Below are 24,765 nucleotides of genomic sequence, written 5' to 3'. Positions count from 1 at the left end.
AGCAATTTAGAACATTTAGCCTTATATTGGTTGTTGATGGTACCCAACTTTCAGCAGCTGTCAAAAATGCCCCTACGGTGTTTCAATAGCAACTAATGTTAGTAGACACCTTTACAAACACATTGGTGAAGAACATTCTTGGTAAGAAATGTATTCACAGATTTGACATTATTCTGATAATATTGGTAAATTGGTAAATTGGTAAAATAATAGCATGTCCACCATTTTTGAAAATGTCTACCATGGTCACAGGATAAATCTAAATAGTACAACTGTATTCCTCATCCTTGAAAATGTATGATTAGTCACCAGAATCAAGATCCTAGGTGGTGTAGAACTTGAGTTATTGGGAAATAACAGAAAGTTGGCGGCCATTTTGAAATATTTCTACCATGGTCACAGGACAAATCTAAATAGTACTAATGTATCCCACATCCTTGAAAATGTATGATTAGTCGCCAGAATCAAGATCCTTGGTGGTCTAAAACTTGAGTTATTGTAAAATAAGAGCAGGTGGCGGCCATTTTGAAAAACAATGGCTGCCATGGTCACAGGACAAATCTAAATAGTACCAATGTACCCCACATCCTTGAAAATGTATGATTAGTCACCAGAATGAAGATCCTAGGTGGTGTAGAACTTGAGTTATTGTAAAATAACAGCAGGTGGCGGCCATTTTGAAAGATGGCTGCCATGGTCACAGGGAAAATCTAAATTGTACCACTGCATCCTTCATCCTTGAAAATGTAGTCTTAGTCACCAGAATCAAGATCCTAGGTGGTGTAGAACTTGAGTTATTGTAAAATAACATCAGGTGGCGGACATTTTGTAAAATGGCTGCCATGGTCACCACGAGACAAATCTGTGATGGCCCTATAGCCAAATATTTCCTTAAGGCATGCTCTAACTGTGTGCAAAATTAGAATATTATATTATTCAAAAACTATAATTTTATTGTTTTAGGAACACTTTTGTCAACTCCGTCAGATACATGTCAACTCCGTCAGACACAAAACCTGACGGAGTTGACGTCTGACGGAGTTGACAAAATTGCATTTGTTTTCATCTTAACCCTCTGTAGTACAATGTAGCTATTTAGTTTTTTCTTCAGTTGTTAGCTAAACCTAACCCTAAACTAAAATACTAAACATTATTTTCGAATTCTTAACAAAAATCATAATAATGTCCTGACGGAGTTGACATGTAAAAGCTGTGACCACATTGATATCAACATTGTTTGTTTAAAATATCAAACAATGGAACGCTTGTCAGACCAGGTCCACTGTTGCAACAAATATAAACAGGACTTGGAAAAGGAGTCTTAAGACTTTTTAAAAACCTGACGGAGTTGACAGAGACGTGGGACACACATTTGATGTGAGATATTTATAGGAAAATATAAATTAAAATGAACTGTGTATATTGTTTGCTATGTTGTTGACAATCTACTTTCATTTAGTATGTATATTTATGCGATTGTGACAGTATTAGACACTTTTTTGGCTGTTTGAAATTGTGACCACTTGCTGGGGACAGGCTAAATACAGGCATTTTTGGGTACAGAGCCTGCTTTTAACTAATTCAGATGGAATATGAAAATAATTATAATGAAATGAATGTCATAAGAATACACAACTGTATTACATATAACTTTGCAAGTGCTTTTATTTTTATGAATTAATTTATTTTTAACATAAATAAGGCTCTTATGTGTGGGACATGTTTTTTCCACTTTTGTCCCTCATCTCAAGAATGAGTGATATATATATATATATAGCAAACGTTTTTTTTTTTTCCTATAATTTTTATCCCACGATTTTGTAACCCATTTTTCACCCCTGTGTCAATTATCTAATGTGATCCTGGGCTCTACACACCCTCCACCAACCTGGGGAGAGCAACGGACTTGAACTCATGCTTCCTTCATGCTTGAGTGTCCAAGTTGCTCCTTTACACCTGACAGGGGGGAGTTTCCCTGGTTGGACGTAGCGCGTGGAAGGAACACGTTATTCCAACCAGTTCCATTCCCCTCCATCAGGCGCCCCGGCTGGCCAGGGGGAGGCAGTTTAGAGACCAGGATTACTGCATGTTTTTGTGAGGGTACCTACCCTAGGGGACACGGGGAGAACATGCAAACTCCACACAGAAAGGCCCTTTCGCCAACACCGCCTCGGGTATGGGCACTGATGACGTGGAGGAGGAAACACACCGCCAGCACCCACAGCACCCCGAGCGGGAATCGAACCCAGGACCTTCTAGCTGTGAGGCGACAGCACTACCAACTGTGCCACCGTGCCCCTATAGCAAACGTTTTTAACTCAAATCTTGCTTCTGGGGGGTCCCTGGAACAACATACTTTCAGATGGGGGTCCGCGGCCAAATACAGATCATTCTGGAGGTCCTTGACATTAAAAAGTTTGAGCACCACACTGATACAGTATTTAGAAGACATTGTATACCAGTAAGACGCCTGAGGTCCATGCATGACTGCATGGTATTAAAGATATGATACGCGTGGCACTCTGAAAGCAACAGGAATGCCGTTGTGGTTTCCACCCTACGCCTTCTCTTCTCTCTCATTTCCTTATTGCCCTGCCTCGTTTTGACACCCAGGAGTACCCACAGCCGGTCTGTGAGCTGACAGGCAGATGGAGACATCATTCCTCACAGTATATGCAGCCACCGACTGGTAGTTTAATCTCTTTTTCTTTCTGCCACTTAATGTTATACCAACAACATTCTGCATGATGGAATGCCAGAGGGTGAGCCAGAAAATAGCAGCCAGGAGAATGAGACTAGCAGCCAACGACACTACCAAAGACACCAAGAGCTGCCAGCCAGAAAACTACTGCTGTGGGAAGCAACACACGGGCACCGGTCACGAGGACGTCCCACATTAACATACGTGGATGTACGAGAAGAACGACGCAGGAGTGCAAAGTATAGCCTACCAACGGATGACTGGAAGAACTTAGGAATCTGGAGGCCCGTTTCAAGACCAAATATGAGGCCCCCATATACCTATGACATAATTATTTTGTTGATACAGCCGTATTGATACAAATAGTTTGACTGTTCAATATCACACGCATCCATTAATCTCGACAATTAGCAACAACACCACCTATCCTCATCCTGTCGTCCCTTCACAATTAAAGTGTCTTCCCTTTACCTCCCAATGCTGCACATTTTACCCAGGTTATTAACATAAAATAGGTGTAACTTAAGGGGAGAGAGCAAGGCAGTGAGTGAGCGAGATAGAGAGGGCCAAGAGTGGCAGGGGTTGACTGACGCCTGACGTTCAGTTGGAGCTTGGAGGCCCCTCTGAGGGTGGAGGCCCGTTTCAATTGAAACTGGTGAAACATAGCTAAGGCCTCCTATGTATGTAGAACCAGGATGACTGGAAGAACTAGCCAGATGTATGGAGAACCAGGATGATTGGAAGCAACGATGGAGGGCTCGTCTGAGGAACCACCTAGAGAGAGACACATAGGGCTCCATTTTCGTCACCGCTAAACCCCTTATCCCTAAACTTTTTTTTACTATTTTGCTAAACATTTTTGAATAGTTAAAATCGCCAGGCTACAAGCTCACAACATGTTAATGTAGATTGGCTATAGTTGAACTATTCAAAAATGTTTTTCAAAATAGTAAAAAAAAATATCACACACGTGTGAACTGAGTGGTGCAATTCCCCCCCCCCCCCCCCCCTCTCTCTCTCTCTCTCTCTCTCTCTCTCTCACTCTCTCTCATTAGAGTCACTACCCCTCTCACTGTTTCTGGCGCCCCCTACTGCTATTATTAAGTCACATACTCATGCTCACACAGACAGACACACACACAAACAAACAAACAAGTACAAGGACATTGCAAGCTGGTTGTAGGAGTGGTTTGCACCACTCAAAAAAAGGCAAAGAAGTTTAGGGGGGTTTAGCGGTGACGAAAAGCTCTTAATGTTTCTTCAACAGCAGCAACATCAAACAGCAAATACAGCAAAACACTGCAAAAAAGAGCAAACAGAGTAAACCAGCTGCGTTATTATATCTGCAGAAATGTGCTATGAAATGTAAAGTAAAGCAGTCTGTTTCCAGTGGCTTTGAGACTGAAACCATTGTGTATGAGACTGAAACCATTGTCCATGCGACAGCACCTCAAACAGACTGTTGGGATGGCTGCATACATATGGCTGTATACACCTGCATACAGTACGCGCACACACACACACACACACACACACACACACACACACACACACACACACACACACACACACACACACACACACACACACACACACACACACACACACACACACACACACACACACACACAAAGTGTGAAAACACTTCAGCACATCATACCCACTAGCCACTACAGTACTAAAGGCTGATTTCTTCAGTCTCCTGAGCTGCAGGCTTACATTACGACACCCACCTGCTCTACAATAAATAAATGGAGGGCAAGAGGCTGTTTCATTTGCTCATAAAGGCCATAATTGAACTCCCACTCAAACTGGTGGCAGAAGATGCCTCAAGGCCCCTAAAGCTCTTTATGTGTGAGGACAAACAGCAAATACAAAACATATTTCTCAAGAAACAATGTGTGGCTTAGCGAAAAGCAACCGTAAAGTGCTCTTAAGTAACGATGACATTTGAAGTGGTGTTTCAGAAAGCAATAATTGCTGCTGAGTGAGAGAGAGAGAGAGAGAGAGAGAGAGAGAGAGAGAGAGAGAGCGATCGAGGGACGTTTTCAAGGGTGAGAGAGAGAGAGAGAGAGAGATCGAGGGACGTTTTCAAGGGTGGCCCCACAAACTGTATAAAAACACACAAAGTATAAGCTCTTCTCCCTTTGATCAGGACACACTTCATGGGAATTAATTATAATGTGATCTATGTCTTATAAAAGCACAATTATCATCATCACTAAGGAAAAAAATGTTTCTTCTAATTATTTGGTCGACCCCCAAAAACATTTTTTATTGTTTATTTATGGTGTAGGGATGGCTTCACCGTTTCCCAGCTGCTCTGCCTGCATGGGGGCCTGGCCTGGTCTGACCCCTGTGTTGGACTGTGATATATCAATGTCCCCAAACAAACCCTGTGTTGGACTGTGATAAATCAATGTCCCCAAACAAACCCTGTGTTGGACTGTGATATATCAATGTCCCCAAACAAACCCTGTGTTGGACTGTGATACATCAATGTCCCCAAACAAACCCTTTGTTGGACTGTGATACATCAATGTCCCCAAACAAACCCTGTGTTGGACTGTGATACATCAATGTCCCCAAACAAACCCTTTGTTGGACTGTGATATATCAATGTCCCCAAACAAACCCTGTGTTGGACTGTGATACATCAATGTCCCCAAACAAACCCTGTGTTGGACTGTGATACATCAATGTCCCCAAACAAACCCTTTGTTGGACTGTGATACATCAATGTCCCCAAACAAACCCTTTGTTGGACTGTGATATATCAATGTCCCCAAACAAACCCTGTGTTGGACTGTGATACATCAATGTCCCCAAACAAACCCTTTGTTGGACTGTGATATATCAATGTCCCCAAACAAACCCTTTGTTGGACTGTGATATATCAATGTCCCCAAACAAACCCTGTGTTGGACTGTGATACATCAATGTCCTCAAACAAACCCTGTGTTGGACTGTGATATATCAATGTCCCCAAACAAACCCTGTGTTGGACTGTGATACATCAATGTCCTCAAACAAACCCTGTGTTGGACTGTGATATATCAATGTCCCCAAACAAACCCTGTGTTGGACTGTGATACATCAATGTCCCCAAACAAACCCTGTGTTGGACTGTGATACATCAATGTCCTCAAACAAAGACAGAGGTCGTCAAAGTGGCCAGTAAGATTTCTGGGAGAACCCAAGCCCAACTCATAGACCTTTACAAAAGGCAGATGTTTAAGAGAGCCTCCTCCCTCCTGGAGGTCTCAGACCACCCACTTAGGTCTGAGTTTGAACTGTTGCCCTCAGGTCGTCGGCTGAGGGTGTCCTCTACAAAGACTAACTTGAACTGTTGTCCTCAGGCTGAGGGTGTCCTCTACAAAGACTAACTTGAACTGTTGTCCTCAGGCTGAGGGTGTCCTCTACAAAGACTAACTTGAGCTGTTGTCCTCAGGCTGAGGGTGTCCACTACAAAGACTAACTTGAACTGTTGTCCTCAGGCTGAGGGTGTCCACTACAAAGACTAACTTGAGCTGTTGTCCTCAGGTTGAGGGTGTCCTCTACAAAGACTAACTTGAGCTGTTGTCCTCAGGTTGAGGGTGTCCACTACAAAGACTAACTTGAGCTGTTGTCCTCAGGCTGAGGGTGTCCACTACAAAGACTAACTTGAGCTGTTGTCCTCAGGCTGAGGGTGTCCACTACAAAGACTAACTTTAACTGTTGTCCTCAGGCTGAGGGTGTCCTCTACAAAGACTAACTTTAACTGTTGTCCTCAGGTTGAGGGTGTCCACTACAAAGACTAACTTGAACTGTTGTCCTCAGGCTGAGGGTGTCCTCTACAAAGACTAACTTTAACTGTTGTCCTCAGGTTGAGGGTGTCCTCTACAAAGACTAACTTGAGCTGTTGTCCTCAGGCTGAGGGTGTCCACTACAAAGACTAACTTGAGCTGTTGTCCTCGGGCTGAGGGTGTCCACTACAAAGACTAACTTGAGCTGTTGTCCTCAGGCTGAGGGTGTCCTCTACAAAGACTAACTTGAACTGTTGTCCTCAGGCTGAGGGTGTCCACTACAAAGACTAACTTGAGCTGTTGTCCTCAGGTTGAGGGTGTCCACTACAAAGACTAACTTGAGCTGTTGTCCTCAGGCTGAGGGTGTCCACTACAAAGACTAACTTTAACTGTTGTCCTCAGGTTGAGGGTGTCCACTACAAAGACTAACTTTAACTGTTGTCCTCAGGCTGAGGGTGTCCACTACAAAGACTAACTTTAACTGTTGTCCTCAGGCTGAGGGTGTCCACTACAAAGACTAACTTTAACTGTTGTCCTCAGGCTGAGGGTGTCCACTACAAAGACTAACTTGAGCTGTTGTCCTCAGGCTGAGGGTGTCCACTACAAAGACTAACTTGAGCTGTTGTCCTCAGGCTGAGGGTGTCCACTACAAAGACTAACTTTAACTGTTGTCCTCAGGCTGAGGGTGTCCACTACAAAGACTAACGTGAGCTGTTGTCCTCAGGCTGAGGGTGTCCTCTACAAAGACTAACTTGAGCTGTTGTCCTCAGGCTGAGGGTGTCCACTACAAAGACTAACTTTAACTGTTGTCCTCAGGTTGAGGGTGTCCACTACAAAGACTAACCTGAACTTTTGCCTTCAGGTCGTCGGCTGAGGGTGCCCACTACAAAGACTAATTGGTTCAAACTATCCGTTGTCCTAGCAGACAGCACTTTATTTTTGCCTCTTTGCACAGTTTGCCCACTACTAATGCACTTTTGCTGACACTGCTAGTTACAATAAAGTTAACCTTGAACATTGAAGGTCTGAACCCTGTGTTGGACCGTGATATATCAATGTCCAAACAAAGACAGAGTGCAGAAAAGAAATACTTTAGTTAGTTACTTTAGTTTAGAGCCTGATAGAAAGATACTTTAGTTAGTTACTTTAGTTTAGAGCCTGATAGATAGATACTTTAGTTAGTTACTTTAGTTTAGAGCCTGATAGATAGATAGATACTTTAGTTAGTTACTTTAGTTTAGAGCCTGATAGATAGATACTTTAGTTAGTTACTTTAGTGTATAGCCTGATAGATAGATACTTTAGTTAGTTACTTTAGTTTAGAGCCTGATAGATAGATACTTTAGTTAGTTACTTTAGTTTAGAGCCTGATAGATAGATACTTTAGTTAGTTACTTTAGTTTAGAGCCTGATAGATAGATACTTTAGTTGTCCTTGCGGAAATTTGTTTTGTGCCAAGCAGTCATCAGGATTAAAAAAACAAAACAGTACAATTAGATCACACAATACATTGACAATACCTGCTCTCAGAGAGGGAACACTGTAATTTCACACCCAGTCAGCCCAGGAACTGCTGGCCTAGCGTTCCGGGCACCTAGACTACTTCACTCAACTCAACTCAGATTGTTATATAATATAAAGCACATTTCAAATGACCAAAACAACCAAAGTGCTTTACAACAACAATACAAACCACAACCGCACAGTTGCACACGTGCACACGCACGGTCGCACGCACACACACACACACACACACACACACACACACACACACACACACACACACACACAAGCAGTGATTTAAATGCCTGAGGCAGAGTGAGAGTGGTTGCATGACAAGCTCAACTTGTAGATTATGATCATTATTATTTATTTATTTAGCAGTACGTAAATAAAGTACCAGATGAATGCACATACTGTACATACTGTACATACTTACTGTACCACCAGATGGTATTTGAACACCATTTACACTTCAGCCCAATTCCTTCAAATAGACACCAGCTTAGCAGCTAATTACAACCAGCGGTGGAAGTTCATCATGAATTCCTTTCCCTCGTTAGTTGCTTTTGATAGTTTGTGTGTAAACACAAAGTGTTGCATCGCTTGTAGATCATCTATTTTCAAATGGCCGAAATGTATATATTGTTTAGGGCTGAAGTGGTTAATCCAAAATCTCCAAAGTAACCAGTAAGTAAATTTTTAACTATTTGTAGTGGAGTAAAAAGTACAATATTTTATACTCTGAGATGAAGCAGTAATGAGTATAAGTAAAGGTACTGGAAATACTCCAGTAAAGTACAAATACTTTTGTCCGTTTTGAGTAAATGTACTTGGGTTACTTTACACAACACACACCGAATTAAAATTAGACATGATGATAATCATCACTCCCTGCAGTGATACCGAGGAGACGACCGTAGAACGACCTTAGTTATAGATCCCTCTCTCTCTTTCCCTCGCCCCATCTCCGCCAGTCTGTCCATCAACAGCTGGGCGGGGCTTCGGGTGTCAGGGGGGAATTCGGAGGGTAACTGTGGGTGCGTGTCGTGTCAGGAAGGAATGCAACAAAACTATTTTCATGTCGACTTCTTGCCTCATACTTACCTGTACGTTCACGACCTCCTGATGGGGCTCAGTGGTGCCAGGGAGATGTTGTTGCTTCTCGCTGGATAGCATGACTTTTATGAGAAAAATAAACATGTCTAAAAGTTCACATTATTATTATTACAGCCATATATCATCAAGACAGGTTTCACAATGTTTTTTTGTTTTTTCATGGCTATTTTCATCCGTTGAAACCATTAAACTTTGTACGACCGGACTCCTCCAGACATTGCTCCAGATATTCAGGCCTCGGCTACACGACTATGGATATTTTCGTCCTCCGTTTAAAAAAACAAATCCCTGCCCACACACAAAGATATCTGTGTCCACACGTAGACGCATTGAACACAGGAGAGAATCACTGCATGCATTATTATTATGAGGTGTCAAATACATGTAGGCCTATCATATTTTTCTTTACCGTATTATATTATATACCGGATTATAAAAATCGGTTGAACAATCCTTTTGGGTTCTAGTAAGTCCTTTTGGGTTCTAGTAAGTCCTTTTGGGTTCTAGTAAGTCCTTTTGGGTTCTAGTAAGTCCTTTTGGGTTCTAGTAAGTCCTTTTGGGTTCTAGTAAGTCCTTTTGGGTTCTAGTAAGTCCTTTTGGGCTCTAGTAAGTCCTTTTCTGGACTATCGTTCACTTGCACCTGGTGGGCAGACAGCAAAAACGGAATGCAGTCATGGGTGACCTATACCTTTATATTTTACTTATGATAGCTCTTCCGTTGCTCCAGACTGTATAATGAAGCATTTGGAAATTGCGAGAGTCAACAGTAACGTGAGACTATGCTTACAGTGATTAAGATTAGTTCAGAGAGTTTAGACAGAACGGTATAACAATAAAAGAGCATGTGTTGTAGAACGAGGTCGCTGCCAGGTCAATGCAACACTGGCTGAGACGCCTGTCACAAAGCAGCAGGTTTAGACGGTGTTGACTCAGCATCTTAAGATTAGGATCGCTGAGTCAGAGTTTCAGGGCGAAGGATTATTCCTTTGGCTTCCTGAATAGCTCGATGGTAGCCAACACCTGCCTGTGCAACGCGGCCGGCACCCTGGCAGACACTTCTACACCTGCCTGTGCAATGCGGCGCCCTGCGTAGCTGGCAGACACTTATACACCTGCCTCATGGGTTAACATACAGTCTGTAGGGAACCCTCATGGGTTAACATACAGTCTGTAGGGAACCCTCATGGGTTAACATAGTCTGTAGGGAACCCTCATGGGTTAACATACAGTCTGTAGGGAACCCCCATGTGGGTTAAGGACGGTACAGTACAGTACAGTTGGTCAGTCGGTACAGTACAGTCACTCTGTGCCGTCAGACACAGACACTTCAAACTGCTCGGGCAGAGTTCCCGCTACACTACGGGGGGATTATAAATCTAAACTCAGCTTTTCACTAAACTGAACTTTTATAAAAGCTCAGCCTTTTCATCGTTTCACTTTAGCAGCAACTTTCTGTTGGATGTGGACGTTGGAGAGCAGATGTTGCCACTGGCACACGCATTGCACGCACACACACACACACAGACAGACACACACACACACAAAATGATGGATAACCACAGCATACAGACAGACAGACACACAGAGGGTTTCTGTTTGATGGACAGGCCAGAGCAGCCAATCATCTCCTTATCTGGCGTGTTTATCAGACAGATATAACTCAGAGAACCACCCAGGTAGTTTAACAACCGTCACTCCAACAAACGTCTGGAATGAAAAGGAGCCTAAAGGGAACTTTTTAATTTCATCGACTAAACACAAGCTATCGGAACCACATCTGCAAAAAGCAGTGATTCAACCCTTATCTCAACAAGCCAAATACCCTCTCCACCATGTCCTGATCCAGGATAGGTGACAATGTGCCTGAAACATTTGAGATTGCTAAAACTAAACGTAATTTTAATCCAAAGTCTATTTCTAAAAACGAAATCAAATTGTGATGTCAGAATCAGCACTGGGCCCATGCAACACTCAGAAACATGCTTTGCATTAGAAGCCACGTTTAACCAATAAGAATTTATTGTCACAAGCACAAATTTGTTACACAAAAAAAATAATGGGTCACATTTACACAATTTATACAAGTCTAGAACTCATGTACAATTAAACAGCCTAACTAAATACCACATAGTTAAATATGTACTCACATTGCACACAATACCGTTAAAACTACACAAAAAAAACATACAACTGTGTGAAAGTAACACGAGTCGACATAAAAATCACATTATTTACAAAAAAACACCAATGTTTAAGATTTATTTTTAGCAAAAGGACTCCAAACGCCAGTTCAACGTTCTCCCATGGTTCTGGCCAAAGATAGACACACATTATACAATCTTATGGTGTAAAAGTTCCCACCGCTATAAAGTATTATTCCAGTTCTCTGTTAATCGTCGAAAACATTATAAAGTAATAAAGTCAAGTATGACGAAAGTTTTGCAGGACACGGAAACACAACTGGTAAATACTGCGCATTGCTAATTGGACGATATGGCGTTTCTTTTCCCTTTTTTAAGCAGGCTGGTGAGATTAGCGATTAGCTTCAACGAAGAGCACTTCAAGCCGTTTAGCTTAGCGACTTGACTTTAGCAAATTACTTTCTTCATTATTTGTACTTTTCTTTTTTTTTGTTCATTTTTGTTTTCGTTTATACGTAGAATCCTTCTTCTGTAAGTCTGGAGTCATATGGACATGATAACACTACATATAGTTATTATAATTTATACAATAAGCTTCATGAGATACTGAGAGGAGAGAGAGAGAGAGAGAGAGAGAGAGAGAGAGAGAGAGAGAGAGAGAGAGAGAGAGAGAGAGAGAGAGAGCCAGAGTGAGTGAGAGAGAGAGATAGCAAGAGAGAGCCAGAGAGAGTGAGAGAGCATTCATTGTACAGCATAATTCTTCCAGCTGGCACGGTTTGGCAGAAAGGACAGACTTCTGGGTAAAGAAGGAGTGCATTAAGTACATCCAACATGGAGTTAGTTGTGTCTATGGCAGTGCTTTTCAACCTTGTTCACATCAAGGACCATTATTTATTTATTCAGCATCTGAGCCACGGACCACCATTTGATGACATTTATCCTCTCAGACCCATTTGAGCCACGGACCACCATTTGATGACATTCATCCTCTCAGACCCATCTGAGCCACGGACCACCATTTGATGACATTTATCCTCTCAGACCCATTTGAGCCACGGACCACCATTTGATGACATTCATCCTCTCAGACCCATCTGAGCCACGGACCACCATTTGATGACATTTATCCTCTCAGACCCATTTGAGCCACGGACCACCATTTGATGACATTTACGTAGCCTCTCAAAGACGCAAAACTTGAAGAACATTTTTGTTGTCGTTGGATAAGATTTAATCCACAATTCCATGCTGTATTGAGGTTGGTACCATTAGGAGAGATAACAGGCAAACGTTGATCAAAATAAGTACAAATCTACATTCTCTAATCATGTAGACTTCTGTTGAACTAAGTAATGTAGAAGTTTAACAACAATTTAACTCTTGAGTGAAAAAACAAAATGGACCCTATTTTGTTTCATTTCACAAAGATCTGATAAGGGCCCATTTGGATATCAAGTCTCCATCCTTTTGCTGGGGACCACTTGGGTGGTCCCCGGACCACTGGTTGAGAAGCACTGATCTATGGCTATGTTCAGATCTGAATCAGAATGGAATCAGATTGGAATCAGATCTGAATCAGATTGGAATCAGATTGGTCTCATCAAGAATGAACAGAAAAACTAAAAACTAACATCACATTTGAACAAACAAATGTTTGGAGTTAGATAAAAATTTGCTTCATTCTGGACACTGATTTATACGTATAGTACAGTACAGTACAGTACAGTACAGTACAGTACAGTACAGTACAGTACAGTACAGTACAGTACAGTACAGTACAGTACAGTACAGTACAGTACAGTACAGTACAGTACAGTACAGTACAGTATAGTATAGTACATATATGTCACACCGTGGTGTGGCTGTACATTGAAATGATTGGTCATATCTGCCCTGTGCAGTTTGTGATTGTGAAGCCTAATGCGTGGCAATTAATGGTCAAGTTAAATCTGTAATGGTGACAGCCCTAAATAAGTGCTCTCTTTTCTCTGGGATTTATCAGCGACGACAGGAAAACTTCTTCCAGTTGACCCAACGCTGTCAGTGACCTCACGGGAGGTCAGAGGTCATTAGAGCGACGGATGGACGCTCAGGTAAACAACCAAAGGATCGGAAGTACAGGTTTACGTTACGTACCGTCAGTCAGTCTGAAACGTGATCAGTGACTAGAGAGATATGAGGTATGTGGGATTAGAAACATACATACATACTGCAGGCCTCCATGCCCGGAAAAACATGTGTGTGTGTGTGTGTTAGAGAAGCTCTATAGAAAGAAGGGGGGGGGGGGGGGGGGGTGAGTGAATGCACAGATCTGTCCATTTTCTTCTGTCTGTGCCGTTCGGCTCGAGCAAGAGGGCGAGAGACACTGAGAAAGAGGAAGGAAAGGGAGGGAGAGAGGGCGTGGAGGGGCGAGGAGGGTTCTACTCGGAGAAGGGCGGGAACATGCCGAGGTCAGCGAAGTCCTCGATGTTGTAATTGGCCGTTCCCTGGGAGGGGTCTCCTGCCATGGGTAACATGTCCTGTGGAGAGGAGACGGGACGCACGCACGCACACACACACACACACACACGCACACACACGCACACACACACACAGAGAAGTCACAGGTTAGAATCCGTCCAAGAACGTACGAACACGCACGCGCACATGCACACACACACACACACACACACACACACACACACACACAGTGTTGATGTTGGAGCACAGACAGTGTGATCTGGGTTGGACTCCAGTAGAGGTGGAAGGTCAGCTGGATGGACATTAGAGCCACATCCTGACCTGGCCTGTGTCCAGTCTATACTGTGTGTGTGTGTGTGTGTGTGTGTGTGTGTGTGTATGCGCGCATGCGTGCAAGGTGATCGCTCGGTTATTAAAACAAAAAATCTCGAATCGGCACTTTTTCCTTACATTTCTATCCCAGTTTTGTAGCTCATTTTTTCACCTGGTACCAAATGTAATGTAATCCTGGGTGCTACTCTTCCTCTGCCAACCTGGGGAGAGCCCCGAACTGAGCTCATACTTCCTTCAATGCACGGGTGGGGGGTACAGAGGGGTACAGAGGGGTACACTATGTTACCTGAAAGACCTCTGTCTGGGAGGGGTTTGGGTGGGAGTGCTGCTCTCCGGCCTGCTGGCCGTGGTGCTGGTTCTGCCACTGAGACCACACCTCACTGGGACGGCCCTGGAACTGACCCGAACTCTGGTTGCTCTCCCCCGACACGTCTGCACACACACACACACACACACACACACACACACACACACACACACACACACACACACACACACACACACACACACACACACACACACACACACACACACACACACACACACACACACACACACACACATTTAACATCTTTATTTGCATTCACATTTTACAAGGAATTTCTTGAATTCAAACAATAGTGGATGCGCAAGCTTGAAAGAAACTCTACAACAAGTGCTTCAGATACAGATCACGGGTACAGAAAGCATCGCCTTCTCCATATATGGCGACTGCCAATTATTGCAGACACTGAACAGAATTTTGCCGATGCTTTAGCTCTCGGCTTGGGCATGCCTGCAATCTGCAGGCCCCTCACGACTGATTTGTAGACATTACAGAGGCTTCCAAATATGAACACAAGTAGTTTACATCTGTAGCCAAGCTGTATAATAGCATCCTTAAGACACTGGTACTTAAGCAACGTGGTAAGGAATGCCTCTTCCAGACTGTGGTCACTTCCAAAATGGTCACTTCTCTACTGTCCTCATCAACAACAACAATATCTGGTGTATTAGCTGTGACATCTGACACACACACACACACACACACACACACACACACACACACACACACACACACACACACACACACACACACACACACACACACACACACACACACACACACACACACACACACACACACACACAAACACACAGGGAGCAGTGTTAATTTTGACAGCAGATTTTGATTTAGTTTTAGTCAGTCTTTTGAATAAAATTGCATTTCGATTTTGTCCTAAAATGTTTGTCATCTGAAACGTTTTAGTCGACCAAAATATCATACGATTTAGTCGACTAAATGTACTGTTTGATTTTGTCGTGTAAAATGTAAAATGGGTGCATGCTGCATGCTGAAAATAGCCGATCTACAAGATCACAACGTACAAGACCAGAGTGTAACCAAACTTCTACTGGATCAGTCTAGTTTTCATTTGTTGACTGAAATTGTCAGTATATTCAGTCACCATACCTTTAGTTTTTATCTCGTTTTCATCAGTGAAAAAAAGGGAGTCGACGAACATTTTTCTAAATGAACACAGACAGGGTTGGCAGTCTGTGTCCATAGTATGCCTCTGGCAGGGAGCCAAGTCTACAACGCCATGCTTCAGCGGCATCCTGGCATGCCTGAAAACCTTTCCAATACCTGGAATTCTTACGTTTCATAAGTGTCAGGAAAATATAGATACTGCAGGTATCAACAATCACGCTGTGTAAGCCAGCTGTTGATGCTGAAAACATTCCTGTTTTTCTTTTTACAACCCTCGATCCAAATCTCAAATAATTTAATGTCACGGCAAAACTAGTTTGCCAGAGTGTAATATTAGCCTCCATCAATATCCCAGAGGGTTATAACTGTAATATTAGCCTCTATCAATATCCCAGGCTGCATTCCTAGGCGAAGGATGCTGACGGTATGTCTGTTACACTCTGATTAACACCCCGAACGCCCGGGTTAAATAATCCATTAAATCAGAGCGCCCGCCGATTTATAGCACCGGAGTACTTTTACCGACGGACTGGATGTTAGTTATCCCGGATGTTTCCTCACCAAGGAAACAATCACTAATTGGATGTATTACAGCAGCAGACGCTGACAAGACAAGAGGTATGCATACACAGGCTTGCACACACAAACATGCACGTACTACGCACACACGAACATGCACGTACTACACACACACACACACAAACATGCACGTACTACACACACAAACATGCATGTACTACGCACGCACATGAACATGCATGTACTACACTGTACACACACACACACGAACATGCACATACTACACACAAACATAGTAAAAACAAAATAAGGATAAGGGGTTTAGCATGGCGAAAATACAGTAGGGCCCACGGTGACATTTTGACACCCCTGTACCCCTTTGGGTTCCAGACACCCTGTACCCCTTTGGTCCCAGACACCCTGTACCCCTTTGGTCCCAGACACCCTGTACCCCTTTGGTCCAAGACACCGCGTAACCCTTTGGTCCCAGACACCACCCTTTACCCCTTTGGTTCCAGACACCCTGTACCCCTTTGGTCCCAGACACCCTGTACCCCTTTGGTCCAAGACACCCCGTACCCCTTTGGTCCCAGACACCACCCTGTACCCCTTTGGTCCCAGACACCCTGTACCCCTTTGGTCACAGACACCCCTTTGGTCCCAGACACCCTGTACCCCTTTGGTCCCAGACACCCCTTTGGTCCCAGTCACCCTGTACCCCTTTGGTCCCAGACACCCTTTTGGTCCCAGACACCCCTTTGGTCCCAGACACCCTGTACCCCTTTGGTCCCAGACACCCCTTTGGTCCCAGACACCCTGTACCCCTTTGGTCCCAGACACCCTGTACCCCTTTGGTCCCAGACACCCCTTTGGTCCCAGACACCCTGTTCCCCTTTGGTCCCAGACACCCCGTACCCCTTTGGTCCCAGACACCACCCTGTACCCCTTTGGTCCCAGACACCCTGTACCCCTTTGGTCCCAGACACCCTTTACCCCTTTGGTCCCAGACACCCTGTACCCCTTTGGTCCCAGACACCCTGTACCCCTTTGGTCCCAGACACCCTGTACCCCTTTGGTCCCAGACACCCTGTACCCCTTTGGTCCCAGACACCCTGTACCCCTTTGGTCCTAGACACCCTGTACCCCTTTGGACCCAGACACCCCTTTGGTCCCAGACACCCCTTTGGTCCCAGACACCCCTGTACCCCTTTGGTCCCAGACACCCCGTACCCCTTTGGTCCCAGACACCCTGTACCCCTTTGGTCCCAGACACCCTGTACCCCTTTGGTCCCAGACACCCCTGTACCCCTTTGGTCCCAGACACCCTGTACCCCTTTGGTCCCAGACACCCCTTTGGTCCCAGACACCCTGTACCCCTTTGGTCCCAGACACCCTGTACCCCTTTGGTCCCAGACACCCCTTTGGTCCCAGACACCCTGTACCCCTTTGGTCCCAGACACCCCGTACCCCTTTGGTCCCAGACACCCTGTACCCCTTTGGTCCCAGACACCCTGTACCCCTTTGGTCCCAGACACCCTGTACCCCTTTGGTCCCAGACACCCTGTACCCCTTTGGTCCCAGACACCCCTTTGGTCCCAGACACCCCTGTACCCCTTTGGTCCCAGACACCCTGTACCCCTTTGGTCCCAGACACCCTGTACCCCTTTGGTCCCAGACACCCTGTACCCCTTTGGTCCCAGACACCCTGTACCCCTTTGGTCCCAGACACCCCTTTGGTCCCAGACACCCCTGTACCCCTTTGGTCCCAGACACCCTGTACCCCTTTGGTCCCAGACACCCTGTACCCCTTTGGTCCCAGACACCCTGTACCCCTTTGGTCCCAGACACCCCTTTGGTCCCAGACACCCCTGTACCCCTTTGGTCCCAGACACCCTGTACCCCTTTGGTCCCAGACACCCTGTACCCCTTTGGTCCCAGACACCCTGTACCCCTTTGGTCCCAGACACCCTGTACCCCTTTGGTCCCAGACACCCCTTTGGTCCCAGACACCCCTGTACCCCTTTGGTCCCAGACACCCTGTACCCCTTTGGTCCCAGACACCCTGTACCCCTTTGGTCCCAGACACCCCTTTGGTCCCAGACACCCCTGTACCCCTTTGGTCCCAGACACCCTGTACCCCTTTGGTCCCAGACACCCAGTACCCCTTTGGTCCCAGACACCCCTTTGGTCCCAGACACCCCTGTACCCCTTTGGTCCCAGACACCCTGTACCCCTTTGGTCCCAGACACCCTGTACCCCTTCGGTCCCAGACACCCTGTACCCCTTCGGTCCCAGACACCCTGTACCCCTTTGGTCCCAGACACCCTGCACCCCTTTGGTCCCAGACACCCTGTACCCCTTTGGTCCCAGACACCCCTTTGGTCCCAGACACCCCTTTGGTCCCAGACACCCTGCACCCCTTTGGTCCCAGACACCCTGTACCCCTTTGGTCCCAGACACCCTGTACCCCTTTGGTCCCAGACAGAATACAGTTGGTTGTGGGAAGAGCTTTTCTCAGTCAGACAGAATACAGCTAGGGTTGTGGGAAGAGCCGTTTAAAAAAAGTAGCGTTCTCCAACATTGGCAGATCCATGAGCAGCTGTCGGGGGTTGTGACCCGAGCGCTCGATAAATCCTGTCCCTGGTGGAACGGCTGGCGTTACGCTCTCTCTGTCGGAGTCTGTCCTGCTCTGCCGGGCTGGCGAGGCGATCGAGGAGAGGCGAGGCAATCGAGGCAAGGCGAGGCGAGGAAATCGAAATATTCAATGCTCACCATGGCTACGGCTGCTGCTGCTCAGTGTGCCTCAGACTGTGATCGATCACAACAAGAAGAAACATCCACATACTGTACATACTGTACGCTCATACTGTACGCTCATGGATCTGCTGAGACTTGGACTTTTTCACAAAGGAAACAATCACTAATTGGATGTATTACAGCAGCAGACGCTGACAAGACAGAGGTCTGCATACACAGGCTTGCACACACAAACATGCACGTACTGCGCACACACACACACACACACACACACACACACACACACACACACACACACACACACACACACACACACACACACACACACACACACACACACACACACACACACAGTCACACACACACACACACACACTCCCTGAGGGGCTGCTGTGAGTCTATATACTGTATGTGCAACTGGGAGGACAGAGCACATTAGACAGATTGATAAGCTCTCTCTCTCTCTCTTTGCAGACTAAAACATTCCTGCTGTTTCCCAATAAACACTTATGTTTCATCTCCTCTGCACTGCACTGCACTCCTCGCATGCACACACGCACACGCACACACACACACACACACACAAACCCAGAGAGAGAGCGGAATAAAACCCAGAGAGAGAGAGGGAGAGAGACAGAAACAGAGAGACAGAGGAGCGTGTCACGAGGCATGACGAACTGACGGCCATATATGGTGGCATGACGTGTCATGAGGCGTGACGGCCATATACTATATGGAGTGTGTCATGAGGCCTGACGGACTGACGGCCATATATGGTGGCATGACGTGTCATGAGGCGTGACGGCCATATATGGAGTGTGTCATGAGGCCTGACGGCCATATATGGTGGCATGACGTGTCATGAGGCGTGACGGCCATATATGGAGTGTGTCATGAGGCCTGACGGACTGACGGCCATATATGGTGGCGTGACGGACGGACTGACTGGTCTTCATAGTAATCATTTATCATTCAATCATCATTACATTAAATACCAATATAGCAAAATTGGTCTTGAAAAGAAGACACCATTAACACCAACAACAACTGAGAGTTCATAGCGAGTCACTCCAGAGGGCCACTATAGTTCCACACTCACTCCAGAGGGCCACCATAGTTCCACACTCACTCCAGAGGGCCACCATAGTTCCACACTCACTCCAGAGGGCCACTATAGTTCCACACTCACTCCAGAGGGCCACTATAGTTCCACACTCACTCCAGAGGGCCACTAAAGTTACACACTCACTCCAGAGGGCCAACATAGTTCCACACTCACTCCAGAGGGCCACTATAGTTCCACACTCACTCCAGAGGGCCAACGTAGTTCCACACTCACTCCAGAGGGCCACCATAGTTCCACACTCACTCCAGAGGGCCAACATAGTTCCACACTCACTCCAGAGGGCCAACATAGTTCCACACTCACTCCAGAGGGCCACTATAGTTCCACACTATATTCAATTCAATTCAATTCAATTCAATTGAGCTTTATTAGCATGAGAAAACGTATGTCCGCCTGCCTGTCTGTCTGTCTGATTGATTGGAGGTACGCAGCAGCAGCATGTTGATGGTGGAAGTCCTCTGATCAACAGATCAGTGTTCAGAATGTGAAAACATGTTTACCAGACAGACCAACCTGAATCCACTCAGAGCTGTGACATGTTTACCAGACAGACCAACCTGACCAAATCCACTCAGCTGGGTGGAAGTGGATTGCACATCGTCCGTTAACCTGTCAAGAAGCTCCGGCAATTAATCTTCTACATATCCTTCCTATGCCTTTTTCTGGCACTTGCAGCAGCAGCTGCAAGTGTGTGAATCTCAGAAAATTGACCAAATAAATGCATTACACTTTTTTCATGTTATAATATAACATGGAAAAAGTGTAATGCATTTATTTGGTCAATTTTATTTGGTCAGTTTTATTTTCAAATGTTGGACATATTATGTCCAACATCTGAAAATAAAACTAGGCCTATATAACATATATTAATACTTGTATTTCTCACCCAGAAACTCAGAGAATAACAGAACAGAAGACTAAAACCAACCTCATGGATGCTCATGTCAGAGAAGCGGGCAGGGGGAGCTTGTTTTGTATCAATCATCCTTCATACTTAACAATAAATTAATGTCTTAAATGATAAGTGATAAGTGTTTGGCCTGCTGGGACGAGCAGCTCAGTGGTCTTGTGGTTTTCGGGGCGTCCGCCCTGGGACTGGGAGGACGCGGTTCAATCCCCGAATGACTCATACCAACGACTGAGACGCTCCCGCCTTTATGGCGCTCAGCTTCAAGGGTTGGAGAACAGTGTGACATGTATGTACGAGGCGTGTTGGGAGAACAGTGTGACATGTATGTACGAGGCGTGTTGGGAGAACAGTGTGACATGTATGTACGAGGCGTGTTGGGAGAACAGTGTGACATGTATGTACGAGGCGTGTTGGGAGAACAGTGTGACATGTATGTACGAGGCGTGTTGGGAGAACAGTGTGACATGTATGTACGAGGCGTGTTGGGAGAACAGTGTGACATGTATGTACGAGGCGTGTTGGGAGAACAGTGTGACATGTATGTACGAGGCGTGTTGGGAGAACAGTGTGACATGTACGAGGCGTGTTGAGACTAGTGACCTGTATGTACGAGGCGTGTTGGGAGAACAGTGTGACATGTATGTACGAGGCGTGTTGGGAGAACAGTGTGACATGTATGTACGAGGCGTGTTGGGAGAACAGTGTGACATGTATGTACGAGGCGTGTTGGGAGAACAGTGTGACATGTATGTACGAGGCGTGTTGGGAGAACAGTGTGACATGTATGTACGAGGCGTGTTGGGAGAACAGTGTGACATGTATGTACGAGGCGTGTTGGGAGAATAGTGTGACATGTATGTACGAGGCGTGTTGGGAGAACAGTGTGACATGTATGTACGAGGCGTGTTGGGAGAACAGTGTGACATGTACGAGGCGTGTTGAGACTAGTGACCTGTATGTACGAGGCGTGTTGGGAGAACAGTGTGACATGTATGTACGAGGCGTGTTGGGAGAATAGTGTGACATGTATGTACGAGGCGTGTTGGGAGAACAGTGTGACATGTATGTACGAGGCGTGTTGGGAGAACAGTGTGACATGTATGTACGAGGCGTGTTGGGAGAACAGTGTGACATGTACGAGGCGTGTTGAGACTAGTGACCTGTATGTACGAGGCGTGTTGGGAGAATAGTGTGACATGTATGTACGAGGCGTGTTGGGAGAACAGTGTGACATGTACGAGGCGTGTTGAGACTAGTGACCTGTACGTACGAGGCGTGTTGAGACTAGTGACCTGTATGTACTAGGCGTGTTGAGACTAGTGCCCTGTATGTACGAGGCGTGTTGAGACTAGTGACCTGTATGTACGAGGCGTGTTGAGACTAGTGACCTGTATGTACGAGGCGTGTTGAGACTAGTGACCTGTATGTACGAGGCGTGTTGAGACTAGTGACCTGTATGTACGAGGCGTGTTGAGACTAGTGCCCTGTATGTACGAGGCGTGTTGAGACTAGTGACCTGTATGTACGAGGCGTGTTGAGACTAGTGACCTGTATGTACGAGGCGTGTTGAGACTAGTGCCCTGTATGTACGAGGCGTGTTGGGAGTGACCTGTATGTACGAGGCGTGTTGGAAGATTAGCAGCTTGTCAGGCGTAATGTGAATAACATGTGGGGAAGAAATGTTCACTGGAGCGTGTTAACCTCACTTATGGATTACGCGGTGTGAATATTACACGGTATACGCTTAGCCGTGTGTGTGTGTGTGTGTGTGTGTGTGTGTGTGCAATGCACGTGCGCAGAAAAGCGTGTCGTCCCAGACAGGCTCTGAGAGAAAATGCACGGAACGTTAATTAAAACCCACTGCTGCAGCAGGAATGTGAGATTAGCTCCAATTTCCAACTTTCGGCACATACAGTACAGGGTGCGCCCCCCCCCCTCCCCATGTCATCAATACACATACTGTACAGGGTGCACCCTCCTCCCACCTCCCCCTCCTCCCCCAAGAAAATGGTTGAGAACCACTGATATAGAGGGTTTTCAGAAAACTGTCAGAATTTAGAAGACATTGTATAAATCGTCCTCAGGTCTGAATGGGTTAAACCGATGGAGATAATTCTCCATTGTGTATATGAGATAAATCATATACACAATGTACTCAGATGAACCGGGGTCTATACTTGGTCCATTAATTTTGTTTCCCTCTTCGCCAAATCTCTTTCTCGACACGTTGTGAGCTTGTACAGTAGATCAGCTATTTACACAAAATGTTTGGCCCAGTAAAGGCAGGCTAGTGGTCCATTTGGTTCTGTTTGTACACTCTCAGGGTTCTTGTGATTAAAACATATGGACCAACAACATAAATAGAGTTAAATCAACCTTAAATGGCCACTTCACCCCTTTTGCAACCAGATCTTATTTTAAAGATATTTTTTTGCTTTTATTGATTTTTGAAGGGACAGACAGTAGGCTGACAGGAAACGGGAGAGAGATGGGGGGAAGACATGCAGTAAAGGCCGTGTCGGGTCCAGGAGTCGAACCCGCGGCACACTGCGACTGGATTACCAGTCCGGTGCCCAGACCGTTACGCTACGGCCTGGGCCCAGATCTTATTTTAATGATGTTTGAGAGACAAGAAATACTTTCCTGGACATGACATCATGGACACTTTGAATTACTAAAATATTATCTAAAAACTCATATTACCAACATAAAAACCACAGGAAAGTGTTTCTTGTCTCCCAAACATCATTAAAATAAGATCTGGTTGCAAAAGGGGTGAAGTGGTCCTTTAACGAAAGCTGTACCACGGTTGGTCAGTCATAAATTGGCCTTACCGAACGCTGTGCTGCAGTTGGTCAGCAATAAATTGGCCTTACCGAAAGCTGTGCTGCGGTTGGTCAGTCCTGAGTAGGCGTTGCCGCTGGGCGATGAAGTGGCGGGGGAGGACAGCGGGCTGTAAGACGATTGGTCAGCCTGGTAGCTGTGTGCGGAGCCGATGCCAAACGGACTGGACTGAGCTTTACTGGACTGGAGAGAGAAAAGACACGGAGTGGAATAAGCATTACTGGCCTGGAGAGAGAAAAGACAAAACACGGACTGGACTCAGCTTTACTGGACTGGAGAGAGAAAAGACACAGAGTGGAATAAGCATTACTGGCCTGGAGAGAGAAAAGACAAAACACGGACTGGACTCCGCTTTACTGGACTGGAGAGAGAAAAGACACACCTGCTTTGGATGTTATCAACCCATAATCACCAGTATGCTCCTATCAGACCATGGATGGATGTTATCAACCCTTATTACATGGCTTGATTTACTGCTGTTTCCAACATGACAGCCATGTAAACACACAATGTCATTTACAGCTAAACATTGCTTTCAAAAATGTTTTTGAAAACATTTGAGCGAGAAATAGACGAAGCAGTACCCGGAAATGGATTCGATCACTTCCTTGTTTTCCGATAGTGCTGCAGCCCTGCAGCTGGCAAGACTCCCTGTCGGTAAATTATCTCCCGACAATGACCACCTAGCCAGATATTATCCCTTACATATCACATGACTTGGTTGAATGCTTGATTCTTGATTCAGATCTACGAGCTTGTAAATCTGCTAAAATGTGGTGCAAATCTTTGAATATATAGCCTATTCTTTCAGAGCTTAACTCATATAACTCATATTGATTTTAAAATCCTATTACTCGTTTATAAAGCTCTTAAAGGTCTTGCACCTTCTTATCTCCATGATTGTCTGCCTAGATATATCCCTAACCGCCCCCTCAGGTCCTCCACTGCTGGCCTACTCGAACTCCCCAAAAAGGTGGATAGTAAGAAATATGGCGAGGCAGCATTCTGCTTTTATGGCCCAACAGCCTGGAATAAATTACCACTGCGGATCCCTCTATAGACATTTTTAAGACACAGCTTAAGGTCACATTCCCACCTA

The 24,765-nt window shown here is 45.5% G+C and overlaps 1 protein-coding gene across 3 annotated transcripts in view; it reads right to left on the bottom strand.

Moving 5' to 3' along the window:
• Positions 1-11,102: 11,102 nt before the first annotated feature.
• Positions 11,103-24,765, bottom strand: part of arnt2 (aryl-hydrocarbon receptor nuclear translocator 2) — a 103,643-nt gene continuing 89,980 nt past the window's right edge. For 2 of the 3 annotated variants that reach the window (XM_083759563.1, XM_083759564.1), the window contains exons 17-19: positions 23,699-23,849; positions 14,326-14,471; positions 11,103-13,765 (exon numbers count right to left, since the gene is read on the bottom strand). In XM_083759563.1, the coding sequence (XP_083615689.1) occupies positions 13,667-13,765; positions 14,326-14,471; positions 23,699-23,849 (396 nt within the window). In that variant the 3' untranslated portion in view covers positions 11,103-13,666. The remainder of the gene's footprint in view (positions 13,766-14,325; positions 14,472-23,698; positions 23,850-24,765) is intronic. The other variant, XR_014568933.1, reaches the window with a different exon arrangement.

The sequence above is a fragment of the Protomyctophum parallelum genome, assembly GCF_964188405.1.
Source record: "Protomyctophum parallelum genome assembly, chromosome: 2".
In the NCBI taxonomy this organism is placed as follows: domain Eukaryota; kingdom Metazoa; phylum Chordata; class Actinopteri; order Myctophiformes; family Myctophidae; genus Protomyctophum; species Protomyctophum parallelum.
The sequence above is the reverse complement of the archived record's forward strand: the minus strand, read 5'-3'. Positions and strand labels throughout refer to the sequence as shown.